The sequence below is a fragment of the Neolamprologus multifasciatus genome, chromosome 19 (genome assembly GCF_963576455.1).
Source record: "Neolamprologus multifasciatus chromosome 19, fNeoMul1.2, whole genome shotgun sequence".
NCBI classification, from domain to species: domain Eukaryota; kingdom Metazoa; phylum Chordata; class Actinopteri; order Cichliformes; family Cichlidae; genus Neolamprologus; species Neolamprologus multifasciatus.
Window position 1 is genome coordinate 10,818,963 of NC_140457.1, and position 23,413 is coordinate 10,842,375.

Below are 23,413 nucleotides of genomic sequence, written 5' to 3' on the forward strand. Positions count from 1 at the left end.
AGTAGTACCGGAAGTTATAGAGCAACTAAAGCCGTTTTTACTTTTTGAATAAGCAGCAGATGAAAGTAGCTCAAACGTCAACACAATACGTCAAAAACAACAAACTACAGTCTTCGCCGAGAGGAAGTTAAACAGTAAGAACGATTTGTTTCATGTCGACACTCTGTAACAGTCTTTTATTTGTATGGACACACTACACATGCTAACTCTTAATAGCTTATACGTCTGTGTGTAGGTATAGGTTGAGAAGCTAACTTTATTATATTGTTATTTATATTATAGTTTAATCCCACTGTTTACGTGCTATTTCTGCGTCTGCGTGTCCTCGAATTTAGAATGCATATTTTCTGTCGTTACAGTCTGCAGCTTATCTTATCACATCAGTCCAGAGTACTCTGTTATCTAAACTCATGTTCTTTCATCTCTGGTGCAGTCATGCAGTTCAACCGCAGGTGGAAGTTTGGTTGGGGCAGGTTCAGTGAGGTGGACCTCTTCACAGATCGCCATGAATCCAATGCAGAGACTCTCTCACAGGCCATCAGAGCTGCAGCGTCTGAGGAGCCCGATGCAGACGGCAGCGTGCTGTTTGGTCAGCTCAAGGGAACCGTGGTCGGCCTCAGATATTACTCAGGGGTGGTGAGGATCAGTCAGGGTCTCTTTTATTCCTCTAGTGGACAGAGGAGACAACACAGATCAGTTCTACCACACAGGTCAGAAACATGTAGAGAAACCTGAAAAGCAAAAGGTGTTTTTACTCTCTGGACAGGTGAACCAAGGGGAGATGGTCGGTTTAGTGCGGCAGCCTCAGAATCCATATGACCGCAACGCAGTGATGGTTGCCAACATTTACGGAAATCAAGTCGGACACATCAAGAAGGAGCTGGCAGCAGCAATGGCTTACATCATGGACAACAACATAGCTAAAGTAGAAGGGTGAGCTGCTATGTGCCCGAGACTATTCTCCCTTTCAGAAAATAGGACTATCATTACTTGAACCCCTAAACAAAAGTACTCAGGTGTTGCAGACCACTAAAATCACATTATTAATCAAACCATTTACTCCTTTTTTTGTACATATATTCCTTATAGTGTACTGTTTTGGATAACAAATGTAGGATCTGTGGTTTGCTTCCAAGAGAAGAGACAAATCCCTTTGGGGTTGTGCAGGAAGGGCATCTTCCTGCACAAATCTGCAAAACCAGACATGACATTGTCAAAGTGACATTGAGCTGAGGCGCATGTTCATTATTAGAGGATTAATGTTGGCAAATTGTAATTTCCTACGTGTACTAATACACTTCTCATTACTTTTTCAGGGTGGTATTTTCAGGGACGAAAAACACCTACACCATGCCGGTGATGTTGTCCTTCTGGGGGAAAGAAGAGAGTAAAAATTCTGTACTGGAACATATGTCACGCCGAGGATATAAGCTAAACACAGAGGGAGGCAAACTGAAAGGTATGCCCTGCACAATCGCTGGACTTAATTTACTCAAATTTAATGTGTGTGTATGATCGTGGTTCTTCATTTACCTGCATGCGTTGGATTTCAGGCGACAATCAGCAGTGGTATAATAGTCAAGATGCTCGTGCATTTTCATCAAAAAAAGGTGTGACCACTGCACTAACTGCCGACGAGGTAAATAAATTACATTAAATGTTTTAGTAGTACTCTGTAAGGCTTTATAGCTTATAATAAAATAATAATAATAATTATACATTTTATTTATAGGTCCGAAAACACTCAAGGACACCTTACAAGCAAATAAATAACAAACTCATGGGATGGACCAACATGTATCTGTGTTGAAAACAATGTTTTTTTACTTATATTTTTTTCCTTTCAGCTAAAAAATGCATTTGATAACCTTTTCGAAGGGTTGATGGAGAGTAAGGATGGAGAGAAAGAAGCTGCTGTGGTAGGTACTTAATCTGTTTATCTGTTTTTATTTATTACCTGCTTTTGTCTGCAATATGTTTGTTTTTAAACTTCATAAACAACAGTTAAACGCAATGATTGAGATCATTTTATTTTTTTTATACTGGAGTTAAGGAAAGAGTTTTGTATTTCTCTCCAAGCTGTCACTACATTTCGCTTTTCTTTATATTGGAGTGCAGCTTTAGTGTTTAACATACAACCGTCTCTCTTTCCAGTCTGTGGCTACTCCCCTCCTGCTCCATCAGAAGCAGGCGCTGTCCTGGATGTGCGCGAGGGAAAACAAAGCTGCCCTGCCGCCGTTTTGGGAGAAGAGAGGCGAGCTATACTACAACACCCTCACGTGTTTCTCTGCCAAAGAGCTACCAGAGAGGGTTCGTGGAGGCATACTGGCAGATGACATGGGGCTGGTAGGTGACACACAGATACACATATTTAACTGCACACATCACGTGATCATATTCTAACAGCATCCACAGTCAGCATATATTGCACTGTTTCCTTTCTTTTAGGGTAAAACTCTGACTGTAATTGCACTGATTCTCACCAATTTTCACAAAGGAAAGCCGCTGCCTGTGGAGAAATGTGTAAGTAGGCATGTGTTGCAGTCTTTTTAGGCAATATGCTTCATGAGTAATATGTTTTCACCGATTACAAAATGTGTGTTTATATGTGTGCAGGTTGAGAAGGTTTCGTCCATTAAATCGAAAACGATGTCACAAATGGCCCTGACACTGGAAGGTACTGAAAACTTTCAACACATTTTATGATTTTGTCGAAATTAAATAAAACATGTGGTGTGTTTGCTTCAGGAGGCAGCAGTGCAGGTGGAGCTGGAGTGAGTGGCACATCAAGTGGTTCTAACCTGTGAGTGTATTATTGATGTACATTTCACTCAAATTATACAACCTCAATTCCAAAATGTTGGGACTCAGCGTAAAATGCATGTCTCAAAAATAAACTGGGACAGTGGGACAGGGCCATGTTTACCACTGTGGAGCATCCCCTCTACAAAACTGTAAACATCCATACACCTTTCAAATTAATGATGCCTTTCCCAATGTGCACGCTTCCAATTCCACAGGCACTAAATCTTACCCAAGTCCATGCATTGATTTTAGTGGCAAAATAATGTCTGTTTTAATGCAGTGCCAGCTGAGGACCCAAAGATCACAGACTTCAATAACGATTTTTAGCCTGTGCACAGAGATTTCTCCAGATTCTCTGAATTTTTTGATGATATTATGTACTGCAGATAATAAGGTATTTAAAGTCTTCACAATTTTGCATTGAGGAACACTATTTTGAAGTTGTTCCACAATTTGTAGACAGTTTTTGGCTGATTGGTGACCCTCTGCCTCCCTAAGATGCTCTTTTTATGCCCAGTCATGTTACTGATGTTTTGCTAATTAACATAATTAGCTGCTAAATATTCCCCCAGCTTTCTTTTTAGTACCACTTGCTTTTCCAGAGATTTGCAAGTCATTGCATTCTGTTTTTATATACGTTTTACACAGTGTCACAACCTTTTTGGAATTGGGAATCTATTTTCTGCACTATTATATTCTGTGTTAGCTCATGACCCAATTCCCCTGTGTGAATCAGTACCCAGGAGGAGGTGATCTGTGTTGATGAACCACATGCAGTGAAGGCAGCAGATAAGTCAGAGAAAAGTAAGAATTGTCATCTCCACGTGTTTATTTTAAAACTTTTGTTTGTGCATTTGTGACTTACTTGCATTTTTAACCTGACTTAACCTTAACCTGACCACTAAACAGGTAAGAGCAAAGAGAAGATGAAAGCAACCAAGAGAAAACCAAGCAAAGGTATAACTGTAACCCGTAGAACTGTGTACTTGTGATGTGGCTCAGGAGGTATAGAACATCATCTGCTAATTGGAAAGTTGGTGGTTTGATCTATGGCTGCTCTAGTCTGCATGCCAAATTATCCTTGGGGTAGATACTGAACTACAAGATGCACAGATTTACAGACAGTGTATGTGAATCTGTGCAATGAGTGTGAATGTACGATAGAAAGAACTTGGGTAGAATGAATGGGCAAATGAGGCATGTTGTATAACTGTGAGTGCTCAGATAGAGTAGAGAAATGCTTTAAAAGAACCAGTCCATTTACTGATGAGAAAGTAGATGCATGATTGCACTGAACTGATTTCTTGTTTTGCTTCTAAACACTCTTAATAATCATTTCCTGTGAGTAAAATTATTGACTTGTATGCTCTTGGTGCAGAGGGATCGGTGTTGTTTGAGGATCTGGACTTTGCTGCAGCTCTGAGTGGCTCAACATCTGGCACAGGCTCAAAAAAGAAGAAAACAGACAAGAAGTCCAGTCTCACTCAGAGTGAGTTCCAACAGTGCATTTTTATTGAGTGTTTTATGTTTATATTTCTGTTTAAAGAAATAGAACTTGGACAGTCATTTAATGTTTGATTTGGGCTTCTTTTTTTTTACATGTGCAGGTGCTGAATCCTCCATTGCTGAAAGCACAGATGACTTAAAAGCAAGAACAACTCTCATCATCTGCCCCCTCTCTGTGCTCAGTAACTGGCTGGTAAGAAGGCACACTTTGAAAGAACTGTATTTTTGCATGCCATAACAATTGGCTACAATTAAAGTTAAGCAATGTATATTTTTTTCATCATTTTCCTCTCTTCTTTTATGCAGGACCAGTTTGAGCAGCATGTGGACCCTAATGTGAAGCTGAATGTGTATTTGTATTACGGTCCAGAGAGAAACAGGAGTAAAAAGTTTCTGTCCTCTCAGGATGTAGTGATCACCACGTACAATGTCCTCTCTTCTGATTTTGGGGTGAGTATATACACAAATGTGTTGCAGTGTGGACTGAAATATTCTCACAAATTAAAACTGAAGATAATCCAGCCATTGGGTACATTTTTTAAAAATAATTGATAAGTAACTGGACTGGATTTTTCTCTTAGGAGATCCCTAATGTACTATAATGATTTCCTTTCAGAATAAGAGTCCCCTCCATGGGATCAGCTGGCTGAGGGTTGTGCTAGATGAGGGACACATCATAAGAAACCCAAATGCACAGATGAGTAAAGCTGTACTTGACCTGAAAGCTCAGAGACGCTGGATTCTTTCAGGTATCCCATGTCTAAATACACACACACAGATTTCAACAGATGACAGCGATGGTATGGCAGGGTTTCTACTGGTCATTTAAAAGTCTGAAATGAAATTCAAGGAGATACAAGTTTTAAAATATTTAATATTTTCTGTAAATTTGTTATAGGTATAACATTTGAAGATGAACTGTTTTAGACTCATAAAAAATATAAACTTTGTTAAACCAGTTTTTAAAGTGTCTACTTGCATTTATTTGCAATGCATTTATTTTAATGTGTATTTATGTAGACTGGCACAGTAGACAGCTCTAAACTAATACCATAATTGTGACCATTCTGTGCTGTTTCATTAGCGTCTTCATCTACAAAATGAAAATAACAGAAATTATGGTAATTTCTGTTACATCACAGAATGATTTTGGTTTGATAGATCTTAACACCACAACTGTAAATACCTAAATAAACAAATCCTCGACGACATCACGGTACGCCATTATGTTTGTTGAATATGTAGTAAACAGGCACACTCATTCCTCTTCCTCCTTCTCTTCAGGTACTCCCATCCAGAACAGTGTGAGGGATCTGTGGATGCTGGTGGCCTTCCTGGGTCTGAAGCCCTTTGATACGAGAGAGTGGTGGAACAGAGTGATCCAGAGACCCGTTACGCAGGGAGACAGGGCCGGCCTGCAGTGAGTGCTCAGAGATCCTTTAACTTCTAGACCGCAGCACCGCATCAATCCTGCAGAGGGTGCCATTCACTTAAGAGTAGCAATAATCTTTCTGTTTAAAGCCTATTTGCTTTGCTTGTGTCTCCTTACTTTAATTTTAATATTGTTTGTGTTCCCTACTCCTTGCTCATTGTTGCATTTCTTGACTTTTAAAGTTTTTCTTTGTCCAAACAAAAGCTTAAAGCTCCAGGGTCTAATCTCTTGTACAGAGAGCCTCGTATCCAAGTTTTTAATCAAAATCACTTTGCCAGAATCACTTTCACGTTACTGTGAAAGATCCACGACAGACCTGACTACTCGTTCATGCTTTTCAGCATACTTTTATTATAGCTCTGCAGCTCACTGCTGGACATATACCAACAACAGTCAGTCAGCACAGACTTTAAGCCGGAAGGCGTGATTGCGGTTGCCATGCAGGTGCGCCCGCCTCCCCTGCAGTGGCACCGCAGATCATGCCCCGCATTTTGTGTGAGGGTATGATAAAGTTTTTTGGTTTTTTTTAAGAATTTGTTATAAAGTACCATTAATAATCAGACACCTTACAGTATTAGTCTGTGATACTTGCTACTGTGTGCAGACACCTTCAGACACTAGTGAAGTGCATCACCCTGAGACGGACCAAAAACAGTGAGGTGAACGGGCGGCCTCTGGTGTCACTGCCTGAGAAGAAAGTCTACGTGGAGCAGGTAGAGCTCAGCCAACCAGAGAGGGAGGAGTACGAGTTGGCACGCACTGAAGGAAAAAACACCATTGGCAGGTACGTGTGGAGCGTGTCAGTGTACTTGCGCAAGCATGCTTGAGAGTGACGAGTGTTTTTGCTAAGACAGAAAGTACCTGTGTGAGATTATTTGACGGGACATGTGACTCCTGATTCATCCATTCATGTCAAATGTTATAATAAAATACGATTTTACGTTCATTTTTGCAGATATGTAGCTGAAGGTACAGTCTTGAGGAATTATGCTGATGTGCTTGCCATTCTCATGAGGCTCCGACAGCATTGCTGCCACCCTGACCTGCTGGCAAAGATGTCCTCAGATTTAGGTAAAATCTGAAATTTGTGGATTAACGAGATCAAAACTTTTGAAAACACTCGATGATCAACCTTATCAATGAGGAAACTCATTAGTGGGGATTTTGTTGTTTTTTGCTTGATAATTAGGATTTTTTTACTTTGTTCTGCTGCTATCTTGAGCTCTAACGTGTTGAGTTAAAATATAAAGACACTTTAGGCAAACAGTTGACTTTGCTGCTTTTTCTTAACACTACCTGTTCTGAGATAATCAGTCAAACAAGTACTTGTATTAATACAAACATTAGAAATGTTTCTCCTTTTTCCAATTACTTTGTTTGATTATTTATTTTCCTCCTCATCACTTTCTGGCTTTAGGTGCTGCAGCAACGCCGGCAGAGCTGCGGGAGCGTCTCATCGAAAAGCTGCGGTTGGTGCTGGCCAGCGGCTCTGATGAGGAGTGCTCCGTGTGTCTGGACTCGGTCCGTCTGCCCGTCATTACACACTGCGCCCACGTATACTGCCGGCCATGCATCGCACAGGTCATCAGCACTTCAGGACAGGTATATGTGCATCAGGCATTTGTAAATTAGCTGTCATTCTACATAAAATAAATGCATATTCAGTTTAATTTAAATTCATATTTCTCTCTTTGCTGATGCTCCATATGTTGGCACAGGAGGTGGCGCACTGTCCTCTGTGTCGAGGTGAAATCAAGACCAGTGAACTGGTGGAGTTTCCACAAGAGGAAATGGAAGAAGAGAATATTACAAAGCCTGAGAGGTGGAGGACAAGCTCAAAGGTACTCACTTCACTCAAATTAAGTAGGAGAAAATAACAAACGCACTCAGTAGACCCTAAATCAGGAGCCATCCCTTAAGCTTAATTTTCAACACGTGGTAAAGCTTCAGCTAGTCTTCGCTTGCTTTTGGTACTGGGTACTTTTATATCAAACAGAACATGAACACAAACACTGGAATATAACCAAGGTTAAGGTTTTTCTGATTCTCAGCAGGTGGTTGTTCATCACACCTTGTGTCATTAAGCCCAGGGTGCACACATGGAGACTCAAGTGACTGCTAATCTCTAAGCAATCAGTGGTCTGATATTTTGTATATAATAGAGCAGATTAGTTCTCTTTCACAACTTTAGCTGAGGTGGTGCCAAAAACTTAAAGCAAGCAGGTAGCTCCATGGTTTTGATTTGGCAGGGGTGGAAAATGGGTTTGTTCTGTGCCGTGTGAAAATCTGTGTCTTTGCAGGTGCAAGCACTCATGGGAAATCTGCTCAGGTTGCGATCTAAAGACAGCAGCATAAAGTGTTTGGTCGTCTCTCAGTTTACACGCTTCCTCACCATCCTGGAGACTCCACTCAGGTAAACAACACTAAGATCATAGATTCAGGATTTGCGGTGATTGCTGTGGCTTTGATGGAGGATGGCAAGACAATGCTGACGTATGCAGTATGAGTGACAGATGGGATTAAGTTGGAGAGGGGCTTACATCAGGGATCAGCACTGAGCCCAATCTTGTTTGTTTGGTGATGAGCAGGTTGACAGATGAGATCAGGCGGGAGTATCCGTGGACTATGATGTTTGGACATTGTGATCTTAAGTGAGAGCAGGTAGCTGGTGGATTGAAAGTCAGTGGAAGCAAAACAGAATACATGTTCGTATTCTCGTATTAGAGGGAGGCTGGAGGAATGGTGAAGATGCAAGGAGCAGAGGTAGTAAAGATGGATGAGTTTAAATACCTGGGATCAACCCTCCACATCAACGCACTGCACATAAGAGAGTGTAAGAGTGAAAACAGTAGTGAGACATGCTTTAATGTATGGTTTGGAGACATTGGTACTAACAAAAAGCAGTAGGCTGAGCTAAAAATGCCAAGATTTTCATTGGCAGAGACCATAATGAACAAAAAATGGTTATATGAGAGCAATTTGGAGAAAGTTAGAGAAGTACAGTTCAGATACTTTGGACATGTAGCTTAGTGGAGGGTTAGTGGATATATTAAACAAAGGATGATGGATATGGAAGCAGGAAGAAAAAAGGAAGTTGGTGGTGGTTGGTTGGTGTGACAGAAGAGGATGCTGGGGTAGGATGAAAATGAGGCGGATGATCTGCTGTGGCGACCCCTAAAGGGAGCAGCCAAAACAAAAAGGAGTAGGAGCAGCTGTGGCTTTGATGACCAGGGAAAAAATACAGTGCAATAAATAAAATTTATGAAGGAAGCTCTAAATGTGTTTTCTATTTCAGTAAAATTCAGCTAATCATTTCAGTCATTGTTTTTTATTTACTTTTACTATTATTAATGATTGCTTTAAAGCCTATTGATTTATCTGCTGCAAGATAGAAACAAGCACTGAAAACATACAGACTGTGGTGTAAATGTAATTGAGTGTATTAAATATTTTATTTGATTGGTCATCGTGGAAGTGTTTCCTCCTCACCAGAGAGCATGGCTTCAGTTTTGTGCGTTTGGACGGCACCATGACCCAGAAGAAAAGGACTCAAGTCATCCAGGAGTTTCAGAGCTCAACGGCCGACAGCCCTACCATCATGCTCCTGTCACTCAAAGCCGGAGGAGTGGGGCTTAACTTGACCGCTGCCTCTCACGTTTTTCTCATGGACCCCGTAAGTACAAAGCCTGGTGGAAGCAAACATTCAACCACATGGTTATATGCATGAGACAGCATACTTAGGTTGGTGGCCAAAGACTAAGTTATGTAACAAATTGACAACATCTAGGAATCATGTTATCAAAGATTGAGATTTTCTTTGGTGTATGTAGTAGAGGTAGACTGACTGGAATAGGCGAGGAACAGGTCTCTGAACATTAATTAAAGTTTGTTCATCTTTTTTTAATCATTAAAAAAAATGAAAGGAAAAAGAAAACAACACACATGCCATACATGGCTGTGTGACTAGGTCAGGACTTGGGCTCTTATCTCATAACTAAACTGATAGAACTGGTATGCATCAGGATCTGGCTTGCTTTACCACCTAAGGATAATGTTGAGGTAATGCTCACTGGTCATTGCTTGTGCAGATGCCAACACTGTGCCACAATCATCTATATTCACACTGGATGGATGCTTGACTCACTGAAGTTTATTAATGATCAGTTCTGCTGCTTAAAAAAAATCATTAGTTAACTGAAATAAAGTGATGGTAGATTTTCTGCAGAACATCTGATCTTTTTCAGTTGTTGCAGCGGGGAATCCCTGTGGCGTCATTAATGTTTCACAGGCTGACCTACTTGCACATTTGTGCCTCCAGCCTAGCCCAGCAAGCTGCATTGGTTGCACCGATGTAGCTAGCAATGTCATGGGGGTTGCATGACAAGTCAAAATGGCATCAGAGTGCACCACTACTCAGCATTCATTACATCCCGTTAGATGTTTGTGCACAAGGATGACAAAGACGATCGCTAAGAATGAAATCTCAAACTCTATCTTGTCATAGAAGGTTTTCAGGAATAAATATTGCATATTCAGTTACCGTGAACTCTCTCTCTCTGTGTTTGTGTCTTAGGCATGGAACCCAGCTACTGAAGAGCAGTGCATTGATCGCTGCCACCGTTTGGGCCAGAAAAGGAAAGTTGTAGTCACTAAGGTCAGTAATTTGGCTCTCACTATTTATAGTATTGGAAAGACATATTTTGCTTTTTTCTGATGAGTGATATTTTTTTTGTTTATTTTTAAATTTAAAAAAAGATGCTAGATTACTAGAGAACTAATCATGTGACCATGTTTGTGGTTTTTTTGCTGCAGTTCATTGTGAAGGATTCAGTGGAGGAGAATATGGTGAAGATCCAGAGGAAGAAACAGGACCTGATGGAGAAGGCATTCGGATCCACCAACACTGACAGGAAGACATCTCGCATTGATGACATCGTAGCTCTGATGGAGCTGTAGACGTCTGGTACTGGACTTGAACTGAAGCGTTAACACGAGTTACAAACAACGATTTGCATTTGAACCGTAACCATCAGTTATTGTGTATTCGTTCGTCATGGTCAGGCATAGTTTCTGTTGATGATAAATGTGCTCAACGGTTTTTAAGTCACCATTTTGATACAAAGATGCAGGACGTACCACTTGGCAAGCATTCATATTATTCAGCTGTGATGTTTAGCAACTGCTACTCTTGATTTACATGTTTTAACAAGCCAATACTGTGCTGATTACTGGAAGCGGCTGATAAAGAGATTAAGGTTAATAATTAAAGGAGGTGAAGGTTGGACAAACCTAACTACCTTGTAACAGTTTTAACTTTTCAGTTTTCCCCATACAAAACTGAACAGTTGTGAGAGTGTTTTGAGTTTTTTTATAACTCTAAAATTAAAGAAATGCACATGACTGATGTAGTACATCTGTATCTGCTATATATAACTGTAAATACAACAGCTTCCAGATGTTAAATGAAAACTTAAATGAAGAAAAAAATCTGTTGTCACACCACGTAAAGGAAAAGTAGAACAAATGATGGCAGCATGTTCAGTAAACGTCTGAACCATCTAACCAACCTCTAAAATGGATTAGTTTCCAAAATAAAATGTAGCTTTAAATAGTTTCCAAATCTCTTAGTCAATATAAAACCAGACATTTTGGCTGTTTACACTTGATTCTCCACAGCCTTGATGTTTGACAGAAATCAAATAGCACAGTTGCAGCACTACATCCAACAAGTACAGTAAAAATTAAACAACACGAGGTGGATTAAAAGTGTTTTTTTTTTTTTGTTTTTTTTTTTATTTGAGTTTTCAGAGGGATGTACAGCTAACAGCTAGGAAACAGGACAGATGTGCACTAACTCACGTCACTACAATTGCAACCCAGAAAGCTACATATGGGCTTCTCCCTTAACCTTGCCAGCTTGTTTTAGGAGTGTTTTACTTAACAGCTGTGGGTAACAGTTTTGAGGGGCACTCGGCAGGATTGAAGCAAAGAGGGTATTGGCAACAGCAAGGGACGGAGTCAACGTTCAATCTGTTGTGCTACTAGCAGCAGTTACAGTAAGTGAGGTTTTGTAAACAGTGAACAGCAATAAGGCAGCTGGTTACACTACAGAAAGGAAGCCAGTTAATGGCACAGATGCACTGATGCAAGTTTGACAGGGACGTACATGCAGGAGACGGATAGACGGTAACAGATGTCTGACGAGTGTGCTATGGTTCAATCCCATGAAAACACAAGACAAACCTGACTGTTAACAGAAGATGTGGGTGGAAGCACCTCATTACTGATCCATGTTTTAACTCTGTGCCATGCAAATACAACACAACACGTCTTGCTCTAATACGATACCAGACAACACAAAGCTGAAGTCACAGGGAGCTGGTGAGTGTCAGAGGCACAGACAGGAACGCTCATCTGTGCACTCCAGTGAGGTGAACTGTCATGTAAAGCGGGATTTTAATAACTGTCTGCATATCTGCTTTAAAGTGGTTTAGACAGAGGTTTATTGCCGGTAGGATAGACGGAAAAATCCTGAAGCGACTGCATTTCTGCTGAGCTGCTCAGATTTTCCAAAGATCAGGAAGACTCGGAACTGTGAGTCCGTTTTCAACAGGTGCACTTAAAAGGAACAGACATTTTAGGGGGTAGCTACAGTTTTTTTCTTTCTTGTCAAGAGTTTGGTGAGAGGATTTGCTCCACACAGCTGGATAACCTCGCTTAGCATGAAGACTGGAGCTGGAGAAACAGCCAGAACACAACTGACCAACCAGCACCTGGAGGTCCATTGATTGCAGTTCATTTTCTCATCATAAAATTAATCTGTGAACACTAAAGAAAAAATAAAAATCAGCGTTTATGTATATATGTGGCTCAAAGTGCTTGGCCAAGAAAATTGATACGTTACAGGGTTATAAAACAGAACCGTTGTTTCTTTACACTTCTGCTTTTGTAGAGAGTTTCTAATCAATCGCTAGTCTTTGTTTACTTTGGACACAGACTAGCAGCTTCCACTCAATATTTGTGACCTCGATACATCACTTGGCGATTGGGTCACATAACCTTGGGCAGGTAAATAGGATGGAAAAGAAAGTTAAAATTTAATTTAATTTTTTTTTAATTTCAGTTGTAAAAAGCATCTCCAAAGATAGTTTATACAAATTAATACATGTTCAGTCTCTACCCAGACTTTTAAAATGTTTGCATGGGGTGAAGCTGAGGTCCACAACCTCTGTCTTTCATTGCTAATGTAAGGGATCAGTGAAAATACTGGATTTAGCTTTGTTTTTTTCAACATAACAAATTCTCCATTATACTACTATACTGTAATACTCCAGATAGACAATACACATCTCTAGGATTCTTTAAAATATCTCTCTCTACATATTTTTTGTACCGTTAGCTATGCAACTAAATTACATCTCAGAATATACACAGCACTTAATAACGTGTGATCTGTGCTAAGGGAGTTAGTTGGTCAGCTGCTGCTATAGCTTCACACTTACTATAAAACCATGTGAATCTTCTCCCCTAACTCTCAGCAAGAAAGTAATTTATCCTAAAATGTCCAATTTTTCCTTTAAGAGGAAAAAAAAGTGGAAGGTGGAGTGCATGGGAATTTTGTTTTTGTCACACTTAACCCTCTCAGGATGCAGAGGTGGAGACCGAAATTTGCTCAGAAGCATTCATCCAGTCACCTGCCAATCAAGCCCCTGTGATTCACTGAGTGGCGGTTTACACTCCCACCTTCCACCCCCACCCAACCTCACAGAGCTTCAACCAGTGTCCGTCACGCTCCCTCGGTCGCCCACTACTTTAGGAAAGAGTTAAGTTTTTCCTCGATGTTGGCAAATGAGTCGTCACCCATGTAGTCGATCTGGCCCGCTTCCCAACGCTGCTTCCGCTCCGACGATGAAATCTTCTGAGGCACAGAAAGAGGAGAGGACACCGACTCCTCTCTTACATTCCCGTGAAGCTTACCCTGCGTGACATGGAGAGTGAATGAATGAATCATCAAGTGAAACTAGAGCAATACTTTATAAGGACTGCTTTCCTCAAGCCCGGCCATGCTCCGCTGGAATTACTGCACAGAGGAATTTGCTCTTTTCTGGCCTTGAGACACGTTTGGTACGTGCAGGCATTTCTTAAGGACAGTAAAAATATAAACGAGACATTTTGCAGGAGATAAGAGTAGTACTATTTTCTGAGATAATTTATCATAACACTATAAAAATAAACAGTTCTAGATGCTGGATGTGCACTTAATAAACTGTATCAGGTGGAAGAATCAGGTAGAATTTATAACTTAATCAAATATTTTAATACCAGAAGTTGTTTCCTGATTCACAACAGTCTCCAATCAGTTTATTCCCCTTAATTTAGTTTTTTTGTTTGTTTGTTTTTTTACACATCATAATCCTTTCAGACTATCATACTCATAGATATACAATTATGAGTATGAAGAGAAAAATCTTCAAATATCAAACTTTAAACATGCATTCTAATCACTTTTTTAGTGAGATTTCTTGATACTGTCATTAATGCAGCTGGATCAAAAATTGCGTCGAATTTCTACTCATCATTTAAAGTCTTCTATAAAAATGTCAAATAAAACAGATGTCTGAAGGTTCTCAGTCATCCAGGTCATTGTAGTCAAAGAAGCTTGCAAAGAAAAGCGTCTGGACTTCTTTAAATAAAACAGATCCAAGTCCAGATCTAAAGAACTACACCACTAGAGTCTTAAAAAGTTAGTCATAGCAAATGGAAAATTCCCTTTCTCCTCCTGCTTGTCTGTATAAACATGTAAGTGTGAGACAACATGGCACAGTTTCAGGGCAAAGCCACAGGCTTTTGGCAGCATTCCTTTGTGACAGAGCTATTTCACTACAGTGCTGTGACTTACAGACTGCACGACAACTTCCTGCTATTCTGTGTTAAACAGTTGAAGATCCCAGCACGACTCACTGATGACAGTAAGCTATTCATGCAGTTGTGGCACTGCTGAGAGGAATGACGAAATCAGTAGCGACAGACATCGTCTGGTGCTGAGGAATGTGGAACCAATCAGCTCTTATTTACTATCACTATTATGACTAAACCTAGCATTTTAAATGCAGCTTTACAAGAAATTGAAACAATTTAAAGATTTGGTAATTGCTCAACATGACGGAATTTCACACTTAAAAGATATGTGCAATATAAAGAAGAGTTGCTATGCAATTAGAAGTTTCAAAACAGTCAGGAAATGCTGATTATGCAACATGCTACAACACCTAAAAATCACATACATTCATAGTCATTAATGTTTCATCACATTCCCACCAGCCACACCCGAGACCCACAAACTGTTAACATACCTCATTGCTCTGCTCTATAAAGCCGCTGAGGAAGGGAGTGTCTCCGTAGGCCTTCTGCAGTAAAGGCAGCACAGATTTGGTGTACACCTGCCACCACATCAGCAGATAGTCAGGGTGCAGCACGCAGGGGTCAGGTGAGGACTGACCTTTGACCTCGCCGCTCTGAGGATCGTAGGAGTAGTTCCACGGTTTCACTTTGCCCAGGAAGTGCACCACCTTCGCGCCTTGGCCGTACCTTTGCAAACAAACAGAAGACCGTGAGTGGGGGAAAGGAGAGCGAGAGAAACATGCAGCGAGAGGGCTCTAAACACTTCATCTATCCATCCATTCTCTTCCACTTATTCTTGGGAGTGCTGGAGACTATATCCCAGTTGGGATGGAGTGTTGTGAGAGATCAGTAGTCTAGCACAGAGAGACAGACAACCGTTGACACTCACATTCACACCTATGTCCAAATTAGAATGTTGCACCAAATTTGCAACACACAAACTACAGTTTACAGCATGAGATTATTTCCTGTCAATTCTGGAAATGACCAGAATGCACAAGATTACAGATGAGTACATCAGAGGAACAGCTCAAAATTAGAGAGGCATGTGCAGACGAGGGATAGTGGCTATACTGGACAAAGGATGATGGATATGGAGCTGCAATGCAGGAGGTAAAGAGGAAAATCTAAAAAGGAGTTAATGGATATAGTGAAGGAGGACATGCAGAGAATTGGTGTGGGAGAAGAGGATGCTAGGGATAAGATGTGGTGAACATAGAAACTGTGGCTTTGCTGACAAAGAAGGAGGACAAGAAGAAGATGTTTATTTTGAAGGGCTGAATTAAAATTATCACTGTACTTTTGTCCAGAGAATTTGTGAACTCCAGTAAGATTTTTTAAAAGTGGGAAAGATCCAGTTTAGTCATACTGCAAACCAGTTTGGGTCAACCTCCATTTCTTTCTCTTTCTTACTTTCTAACTATTTGGACATGAACACAGCTTTGCTTCTGTGTATTGCTTCAACAGTGGTTTTGAAATGAAGCAATGAAGAAGTGACTTAAGGGTGCTCTTAATTCACTTTTCTTAAATTCAAGAGAAAAAAGTCCCTAATTATTTTCACAGGTTTAAAAGTCATTAAGCAACACACTGACAGTTAGCTGTTCATGTAAACTCTCAACAGGGACCTAAAAAGTGAAAAAACATTATTGTAATCAGACCTACTGATAGTGGAAACTCTAGAAGAGGAGAAAATTACTTGGATGAGAACAGGAGAAATATCAAGCAATGAGAGGGTTTACCCCAAGATTCAAAACAGCATGATGGAGTTATGTCGTGTTAGGACATCTATGGCTGCTAATAGAACTAGATGTTTATTGATAATGTGACTGCTGATCAAAGAATGACCAATGGATTCTAAAGTGTGTACTTAAAAAGCTGCATGACACACATCCCGCAACGGTTTCTTGCCACATTCCTATAAAACTCTAATAAACAGCAATTACATTTGTAAATCCAAAGATATGAATCATGACGACACACTACATCCACCGATCTCCTCCAAAAGGACACAAGCGGTTCCGATTGAAATGAAACGGCATATATAGCTGCTGTAGTTCCTCTTATTTGAGCCAGGTTTTGGTAAAACTTGCGATCTGTTTCAGTGGCTTCTTGTAATTCAACCCCCAACCACTGACACACACACAAACACAAGACATTTGAACTGACCTTGAGGAAGTTTTATGTCACCTTAACCACATAATGAGTGCACTGAGTATTTCCTCACATGTTCACATCCACTAGTTTCTGCAGTTTTCAAAGAGGAACTGTGCGCATGTGCTTGCATACTAACTGTTTGAAAGCTGGTAGGTAGGAGTAGATGGCAATGCTGCTGAGGTTGTAGATAAAGGGGAGGTGTTTGGAAATATCTGCCGTCGCCCAGGTGTTAAAGTAACTGTTGAGAACTCCCTGATCCCCACCTGAAGACAAAGACAAGCAGACAAGCATTATCAAATACACTTCACGATATAACGGAGCACAATGAGAGGTAGCCAAAAATACACAATAGTCTTTATATTAGTGATATAAATTTAGTGCCTTTCTAATAAAGGATAAAGATGTTATTCAGTTTCTGGCATTTTCACCTCATCTGACCGCTCTTCTCTCACTGCTGTAATCCACACAGACACACACACTATGGTAGATACAAGAATACCCACCACCATTGCATTCTGTACATTCCCACAGGCTGTGTCCTATCTGACATGTAAAAATAGAAGCTGAAAGGGTGTGCTGACAACGCTGTGGGAAGATACAATGAGTAACAACATATGGCAAAAGCTTTTTTAGATTTCTATGATTTAGCTATTTACTGAGTCACAGAATCAATTCTGATCATAGAAGTAGCTTTGATCTTTCGTCCACTTGATTTCTTCTTGTTTTTAATTGATTTGGGAATTGCTTTGGTTGCTACCTTAGCTAAATCATTGATTTTGATATGGGACTTCCTGAAACGACATAGTAAAATAAAAATAAAAAGGTTAACAAAAATCTCTTTGAACTTAAACTATGCTGAAAACAATTCTGGTGCCATTTTCCATCAGGTTCATGCGTACACTGTCCAAATATAACCAGGGCTTTTAAAAGAAAGCACAGTTTATTCAGATACTCAAACTTGTCTGCAACGAGTCATTCTGTGGACAGATTGTCTGAGTTCCTATTACTTTCAAGAGGTGAGAGTGTTTAGTGCTCACACTAAATAACACCAGCCATTCCCACAAAAGGCTGCCTACAAGGCCACTAAGGAGACATTTGGAAACCACTTTTTACTGAAAAATATAAATATTTTTCTCCATCATGGTGCCAGGAACAGTGATCTCAACCATATAAGTTGTTAACAGCTACTCGATATATTGCAGCAGTGATTTAAACAGATATTCATGATTCCCAGAGATTTACTTCAGGAATGCCTTCCTTTTGCTTGATGAGCATATAACTACAGCAATGAGGAAATAGCTCTCATCACCTTTACTGAGCAGGTTAAATAATGGAAATTGTAAACGTTTTATCTGCAGTTTAGCTGTTAGAGTTTAAGCACGATAAGACAAGAAGGACCACAGCTGGCCCTTACTTTTCACTGTAGACGATATTATGTTTGGATGTATTTACACAGATTCACTTGCCATCAAAGCTGCCATTTTCACCACAGAATGTGATGAGCTTCTCGTGGGTCTCATTGGATGGTCTGAAGACAAATACCCCAGAGTTGAAACAATCTGGCCAACCAGGATCTGGAGCAGCAGATAACTCCTCTCTCTCAAAGAGTTCATCTATGTTGGACAGCACCTGAATGCATAAATATAGATGTATTAAGAATCATTTATGAAAACGGGAGAGGTTTGAGAAGGAAAGTATTTTAGATGTCCACTGTGTCTTTACATCGCTACAAAAAAAAGAGCCAATGCTGTGTGGTTTTTGTGCTGTTAACAGATCTCTTTCTCACCAGTGTGTCAGCGTCCATGAACACACACTTGCTGTACTGCGTGAGCGTCCAGCAGTGCAGTTTGGTGAACGTCACCCCCAGGTCCGGACGCTTCATCAAAGCCAGATGAGCTGAATCACCTGAATCCATCACGTCCACCACATGCACCTCATCAAAAATGGAGCGCAGCACATCTCTATAAAGCAGACGGTATGATTTACATCAGCATGTATGTCACCTCTTATCCTCCGGTAATGGCTAAACAGCTGATGCCGTTACCTGCAAGGTTCTGCAACATGTGGCCCCACGAGAGCGACCAGCTTCCTGGTCGTGTTGTGGCTTCGTAACGACTGGCCGAGGACCATCGCTCCCTTTGCATAGCTGTCATTTGTGGCCAGTGTCACAAAAGCTTGGTCTGTTTGCGGAAACACACACACATTCACACACTGAGCCAGAAGAATAATGCATCATAACATTACTGCCATAACTTCATGTGTCTTTCAGTCACAGGCTAAAAACATTTATATATTCCGACAGCTTTAAATATGAATGTCTTAAATACCATCTTTCTGCAAAAAGACTGGAAAAAGTGCATTTTATTTTACACCTAAAGGTGTCAACAGCAGGTCCCACAGGTCTTTTCATTCAGCTCTGTATTAAATTAAGTAAGAGGTGAATTATCATTCCAGACTGCATTTCATTTCGCTTTATTTTCTTAAGATTCTCTTTTCTTTTCTAGTGAAGGCCTTTTCACCAACACATTTAAATAAATGTATATAAAAATATTACCGCTAATAGAAGCAGTATTACTAATTTTGAGTAAAACCAACTAAACCCGTGGCCCCGCTTTCACTTTTCCTCTAAAGCAGACATCAATTGAAGCCTCATGATCCCCTTCTGCAATTACGGTAATCTCCTGCATCAATACATTTAATTTTATCGAATTTTATTCATCCTAAAACCAGTTATGCAAAGGTCAGCGTATGATGAGTCCCCAGAGCATAAATTAGCAACCACAGGGGGCAAGCAATGTTGAGGGAAAGCAGGCCTGGAGCCAGCTGAGAGCATTTATCAAGCTGAACGTATGAGCTGTCGGGGGGCTTCTGAGAAACCTGACCCACGTGGCTGTGTTGTACAGTTGCTAAGATCTTATTCAAGGAATTCTAAGCGGACTGTTTCAGCGTACAAGAAAGGCTTCTCTCACCTACAGGGCAGTACAGGAAGCATGTGTTGCATTCTCACAGGGTTAAACGTGGCTACATGAAGCCTCGTGACCTCTAGGTATGATGTGAAGAATGATGATTACCCAGTTCAAAATGTGAAGTCTACTCAAAAGCCTCCTTTGTTTACGAAAATCACATTTGTCTTTATTTGATATAAACGAATCAGAACTGTTGCAATCAATGTGCAATGATTATATTAGATGAAAACAAGTATGGCTTTCTTTTAAAGAACACGTGATCCCAAACCTTTGAGTTGCAGTTGCTTGTTTCATGAGTAACCTGTACTGGAAGCAGACAATTGCATACATATGTAACTGTTAGTGTTACAGTGTTGTACACACATTATAATAGTAATTATATAACTATATGTTCCATATTAAATCGTTAGCCACATTAAGACTTTCACAGTAACACACAGAGAGACACTAAAGATGTTTTAGTGTACTGACAGGAAGGGGGAGGGGACAACTTCAAGCCTACATACAGCAGCGCACGTCCACATTGAGAAACAAAGTGAAGTTAATTGAACAAAAACAGGAAGTTAACAATGTATTTCTAAAAAAATAAAAGCACACGTAAGACGCTGAGTCTAAGTCTAGAGAAAATTGTTACCTGTTTGAGTAGAGGGGAGGGCAAGCCATAAAACAATCAAAAACAGACTGAAAAGGTTTACAGTATTACATTTTGCTGCGTACACTGATTTTCACTGAAAAAGAAAAAAATATATCTAAAAATGCAAAAAGCAGATTTGCAGATCAAAACTTGTTCAGTTTTCTGGCTACAGACTAATCACTTGATCAGTGCATGGATACAGCCTCATGCTTCTCTACAAGTGGATGTACAAACTTTTGGTGAAAAATAAAATGCCAAAACCACTCACATTTGTGTACTGTAAATATGCCAACAGCTGGCTTTCAGTCTTGGTCCAAGGCTCATCCAACTCACTACAGTTTGTATGATGAAATCATGACTGTGGGTTAGGTAACACAGGGAATTCCCACATGCCCACCCTGTGAAATCCAGATGTACTTATCAGCTATGGGCATACTAATTAGAGTTAAACATCCATGTAAGACTAAAAATGTTAGCTGATAGGGAGCAACTACAGTAGTAATTGTATTTAAGGCTATATTTTGGTCTAAGCACCTCACGTCTGAGTATTCAATATCCTTATATTTATGCTGTTCTTGTATATATAAAGTAGCATAACTTTGAAGACCGATTGTTTTAAAATTACTTTAAAATTACAGTACAGCAATAATGAAAAAACTGCAGGTGTCTCATCTTTTTAAGAATCTTTTTCATGCCTTAATGAGGCATATGTACAAATTTATGTGGCGTTTGAATGAGTCAATAAATTCAACAGTAAGAGCTTTGACTGTTATAACACGTGGTGACACAATGTACACCTCCAGCTTTCTAAACATTGTAACAAGTGTCTGCATATTTTGGGATAGTTTCGTCTGCTTTAAGTTTTTGGGTTGTTTTTTTTTTTAATATGGACTAATGTTGCCTGAAATAAAGGTGAATTTAAAAAAACAAACAAAAAACAACGGTTTGTTAGATCCGTAGTTGTTTGTACGTTTGTACAAACAAGTACAAACAAGTACGGAGTAGTTTTGATTTTGAAGCTTGTGACCGGATGTGCTACTTTTCACCATCGCCAGCTTTACTTTGGTCCAAACCTCTGCAGAAACTCATCAAAGCAACTCTATGACTACACAACCATTCAAACCACTAAATCGCAACTTCTGTGCACCACATGAGCGTGGGAGCGGGTGCTGCAGCCGCTCTAAAGCCCCGGAGTTTGACAAGTACGCGTTGGTATTTCGGAGGAGGCATGCAGTTCGTGCAGCTCATCTCCGGTCCGGTCCGGTGCGACCGGGTTCCGATGTCAGTGTAACGTCTGAGAGAGTCAGTCAGTCTCTTACCCGACATGGTGCGCTTAGGAGTGTCCACCCAAGGGTCGGGGGTCGTGATGGGGAAGACGAAGGGCTTGCACTGCGAAGGGCAGAAGCGCAGCAGCTGGGAGCAGTCCAACACAGGAATTAAGCCCCACATTTTCCGGGTCACGTGACCACTGACAGCTGACTCGGCCCCCTACGTTTGAATCTTTCCGTAAAACTTTATTTGTGATGGTCTTCATCACAGACAAAAGCCATCTTTTTACATTTTTTTTTAATCAGTTAGGTAATTAAGGATGGATATTTTCCTGATGTTGAGTTACGTTTTTTCATATGTTTAAAATAAAAATGAAATTAGAGAATTTATTTTAAAAAATCAAATTAAATGGGGCAAACTATATAAAGTTTACAGTCTGACATTAATATGGAAAGGTGAAAGTGTAAGTCCCAAACATCATAAGTATTCCCATACGTCATCCTAAAGGAAAATTTAGCGTCCGTTGTCATGGAAACGATGACGCTGCAGTCCTTCGGGTGATGTCCATGAAAGAGAATCACTTTCACTTTGACATAATGACACCGTTATACTCCCCTGCTGAGGTTATAAATGGGAACTGGCTTTAGTCGAAGGGCAGAGTTATTTCTGCCGAAATTCTCAGAGACAAAACTTCTGCTGAAATCAGGAAGTAACAGGGGTTTTTTGTTTGTTTGTTTTAGGTATTTTATTCTGCAGCCTAAAACGTAGATGACTGTGAATTTAAGCATGCATTAATTTTACGAATTTTGTGTGAAATTATGTATTTTGTGTGTTATAAGAGTATTCACCTATATATGCATTATAATATGCAATGAATATACCACTACACATTTCTTTTGTTGCTTTTAAATAAGTATATAAATATGTTCACCACTTCAGTAAAGCAGACAGACATTTGTTTTGCTGGAATTCTACCCTTGAGTATGACATGCGTAAGACTACCCTCAAATGAGCAATATTTCATTACATTTCATACCTTAATAGAGTAACATTCATTAAGTTTATATATATATATATATATATATATATATATATATATATAAACTCCAATGTTGTCAGGGCTAATCACGCCTGATTGAACAAATTGACTCTTAAGTACATTTTGGTGATAATAGTTTCCAACGCACAGCTTTTACAGGAAAGAATATCTGCAGTAATCTTACCTTTGCAGGAAAATGATCTGGTGATTTATATAATTCAAGGACACAAGGTAGTAACACAACCTAATTTAGGCTAAACTTTAATTTGCCTTAAAATTACCACTACACTAATTACTGACTACAATCCAGATTTTGTTCGAGGCCTAATAAGCCTCAGATTGTCAGAAATGACCTTCGCTATATTTGTCCACCTTTCCAACAAAAACAGGGAGATCCTTTGTACTTCAGCTGCTAAGTAGTTGAGTGTCAGATGTCAGATCATTAAGACTGAAGCAGCACTGCCTCACCGTGGTAACACATCCTCATTACAATGGAACAAAGCATGAAAGGCTCAAACGCACACCTTTAATGGCGCTACTACTGTAAAATGAACAAAGTAAAGTTTCTGTCTGTTTTGATGCAATACATGTCTGCAATACATTTAATAAACATAAGTAACTGTCTCTTCTTTGTACTGGCTTTTGGGTGTTTTTCTAAATTTCCTTTATTCTTGAGTGCTTAAAAAAAGACAACTGGACAGATTTTT

At 39.9% G+C, this 23,413-nt stretch overlaps 2 protein-coding genes across 2 annotated transcripts; one reads left to right on the plus strand and one right to left on the minus strand.

Annotated features, from left to right (window-relative positions):
* Positions 1-10,727, plus strand: hltf (helicase-like transcription factor). The gene is made up of 25 exons (XM_085143584.1): positions 1-134; positions 434-636; positions 767-933; positions 1,317-1,459; positions 1,554-1,639; positions 1,848-1,919; positions 2,155-2,346; positions 2,449-2,523; positions 2,617-2,677; positions 2,749-2,803; positions 3,542-3,609; positions 3,715-3,762; positions 4,184-4,294; positions 4,413-4,504; positions 4,618-4,761; positions 4,928-5,060; positions 5,596-5,731; positions 6,348-6,527; positions 6,699-6,814; positions 7,161-7,345; positions 7,462-7,584; positions 8,044-8,156; positions 9,236-9,416; positions 10,317-10,397; positions 10,556-10,727. The coding sequence occupies exons 2-25, from the start codon at positions 436-438 to the stop codon at positions 10,697-10,699; spliced, it is 2,907 nt and encodes a 968-aa protein (XP_084999710.1). The 5' UTR covers positions 1-134; positions 434-435; the 3' UTR covers positions 10,700-10,727.
* A 2,112-nt stretch (positions 10,728-12,839) lies between these two features.
* gyg1a (glycogenin 1a) lies at positions 12,840-21,877 on the minus strand. The gene is made up of 7 exons (XM_085143585.1): positions 21,718-21,877; positions 18,843-18,978; positions 18,585-18,759; positions 18,265-18,427; positions 16,935-17,061; positions 15,097-15,331; positions 12,840-13,721 (listed from the first exon to the last, which is right to left on the minus strand). Exons 1-7 carry the CDS (start codon positions 21,845-21,847, stop codon positions 13,551-13,553), a joined length of 1,137 nt encoding a protein of 378 aa, XP_084999711.1. The 5' UTR covers positions 21,848-21,877; the 3' UTR covers positions 12,840-13,550.
* Between the last annotated feature and the right edge of the window lie 1,536 nt (positions 21,878-23,413).

Excerpts from the sequence above, each read along its gene's own strand:
- gyg1a (XM_085143585.1), bottom strand. The coding sequence starts at position 21,847 with ATGTGGGGCTTAATTCCTGTGTTGGACTGCTCCCAGCTGCTGCGCTTC. Across the intron at positions 18,979-21,717 it reads TCCTAAGCGCACCATGTCGG|ACCAAGCTTTTGTGACACTG; the intron begins GTAAGAGACTGA and ends TTCCGCAAACAG. Across the intron at positions 18,428-18,584 it reads TCATGGACGCTGACACACTG|GTGCTGTCCAACATAGATGA; the intron begins GTGAGAAAGAGA and ends TTATGCATTCAG.
- hltf (XM_085143584.1), top strand. The coding sequence starts at position 436 with ATGCAGTTCAACCGCAGGTGGAAGTTTGGTTGGGGCAGGTTCAGTGAG. Across the intron at positions 2,347-2,448 it reads TGGCAGATGACATGGGGCTG|GGTAAAACTCTGACTGTAAT; the intron begins GTAGGTGACACA and ends CCTTTCTTTTAG. Across the intron at positions 4,295-4,412 it reads GAAGTCCAGTCTCACTCAGA|GTGCTGAATCCTCCATTGCT; the intron begins GTGAGTTCCAAC and ends TTACATGTGCAG.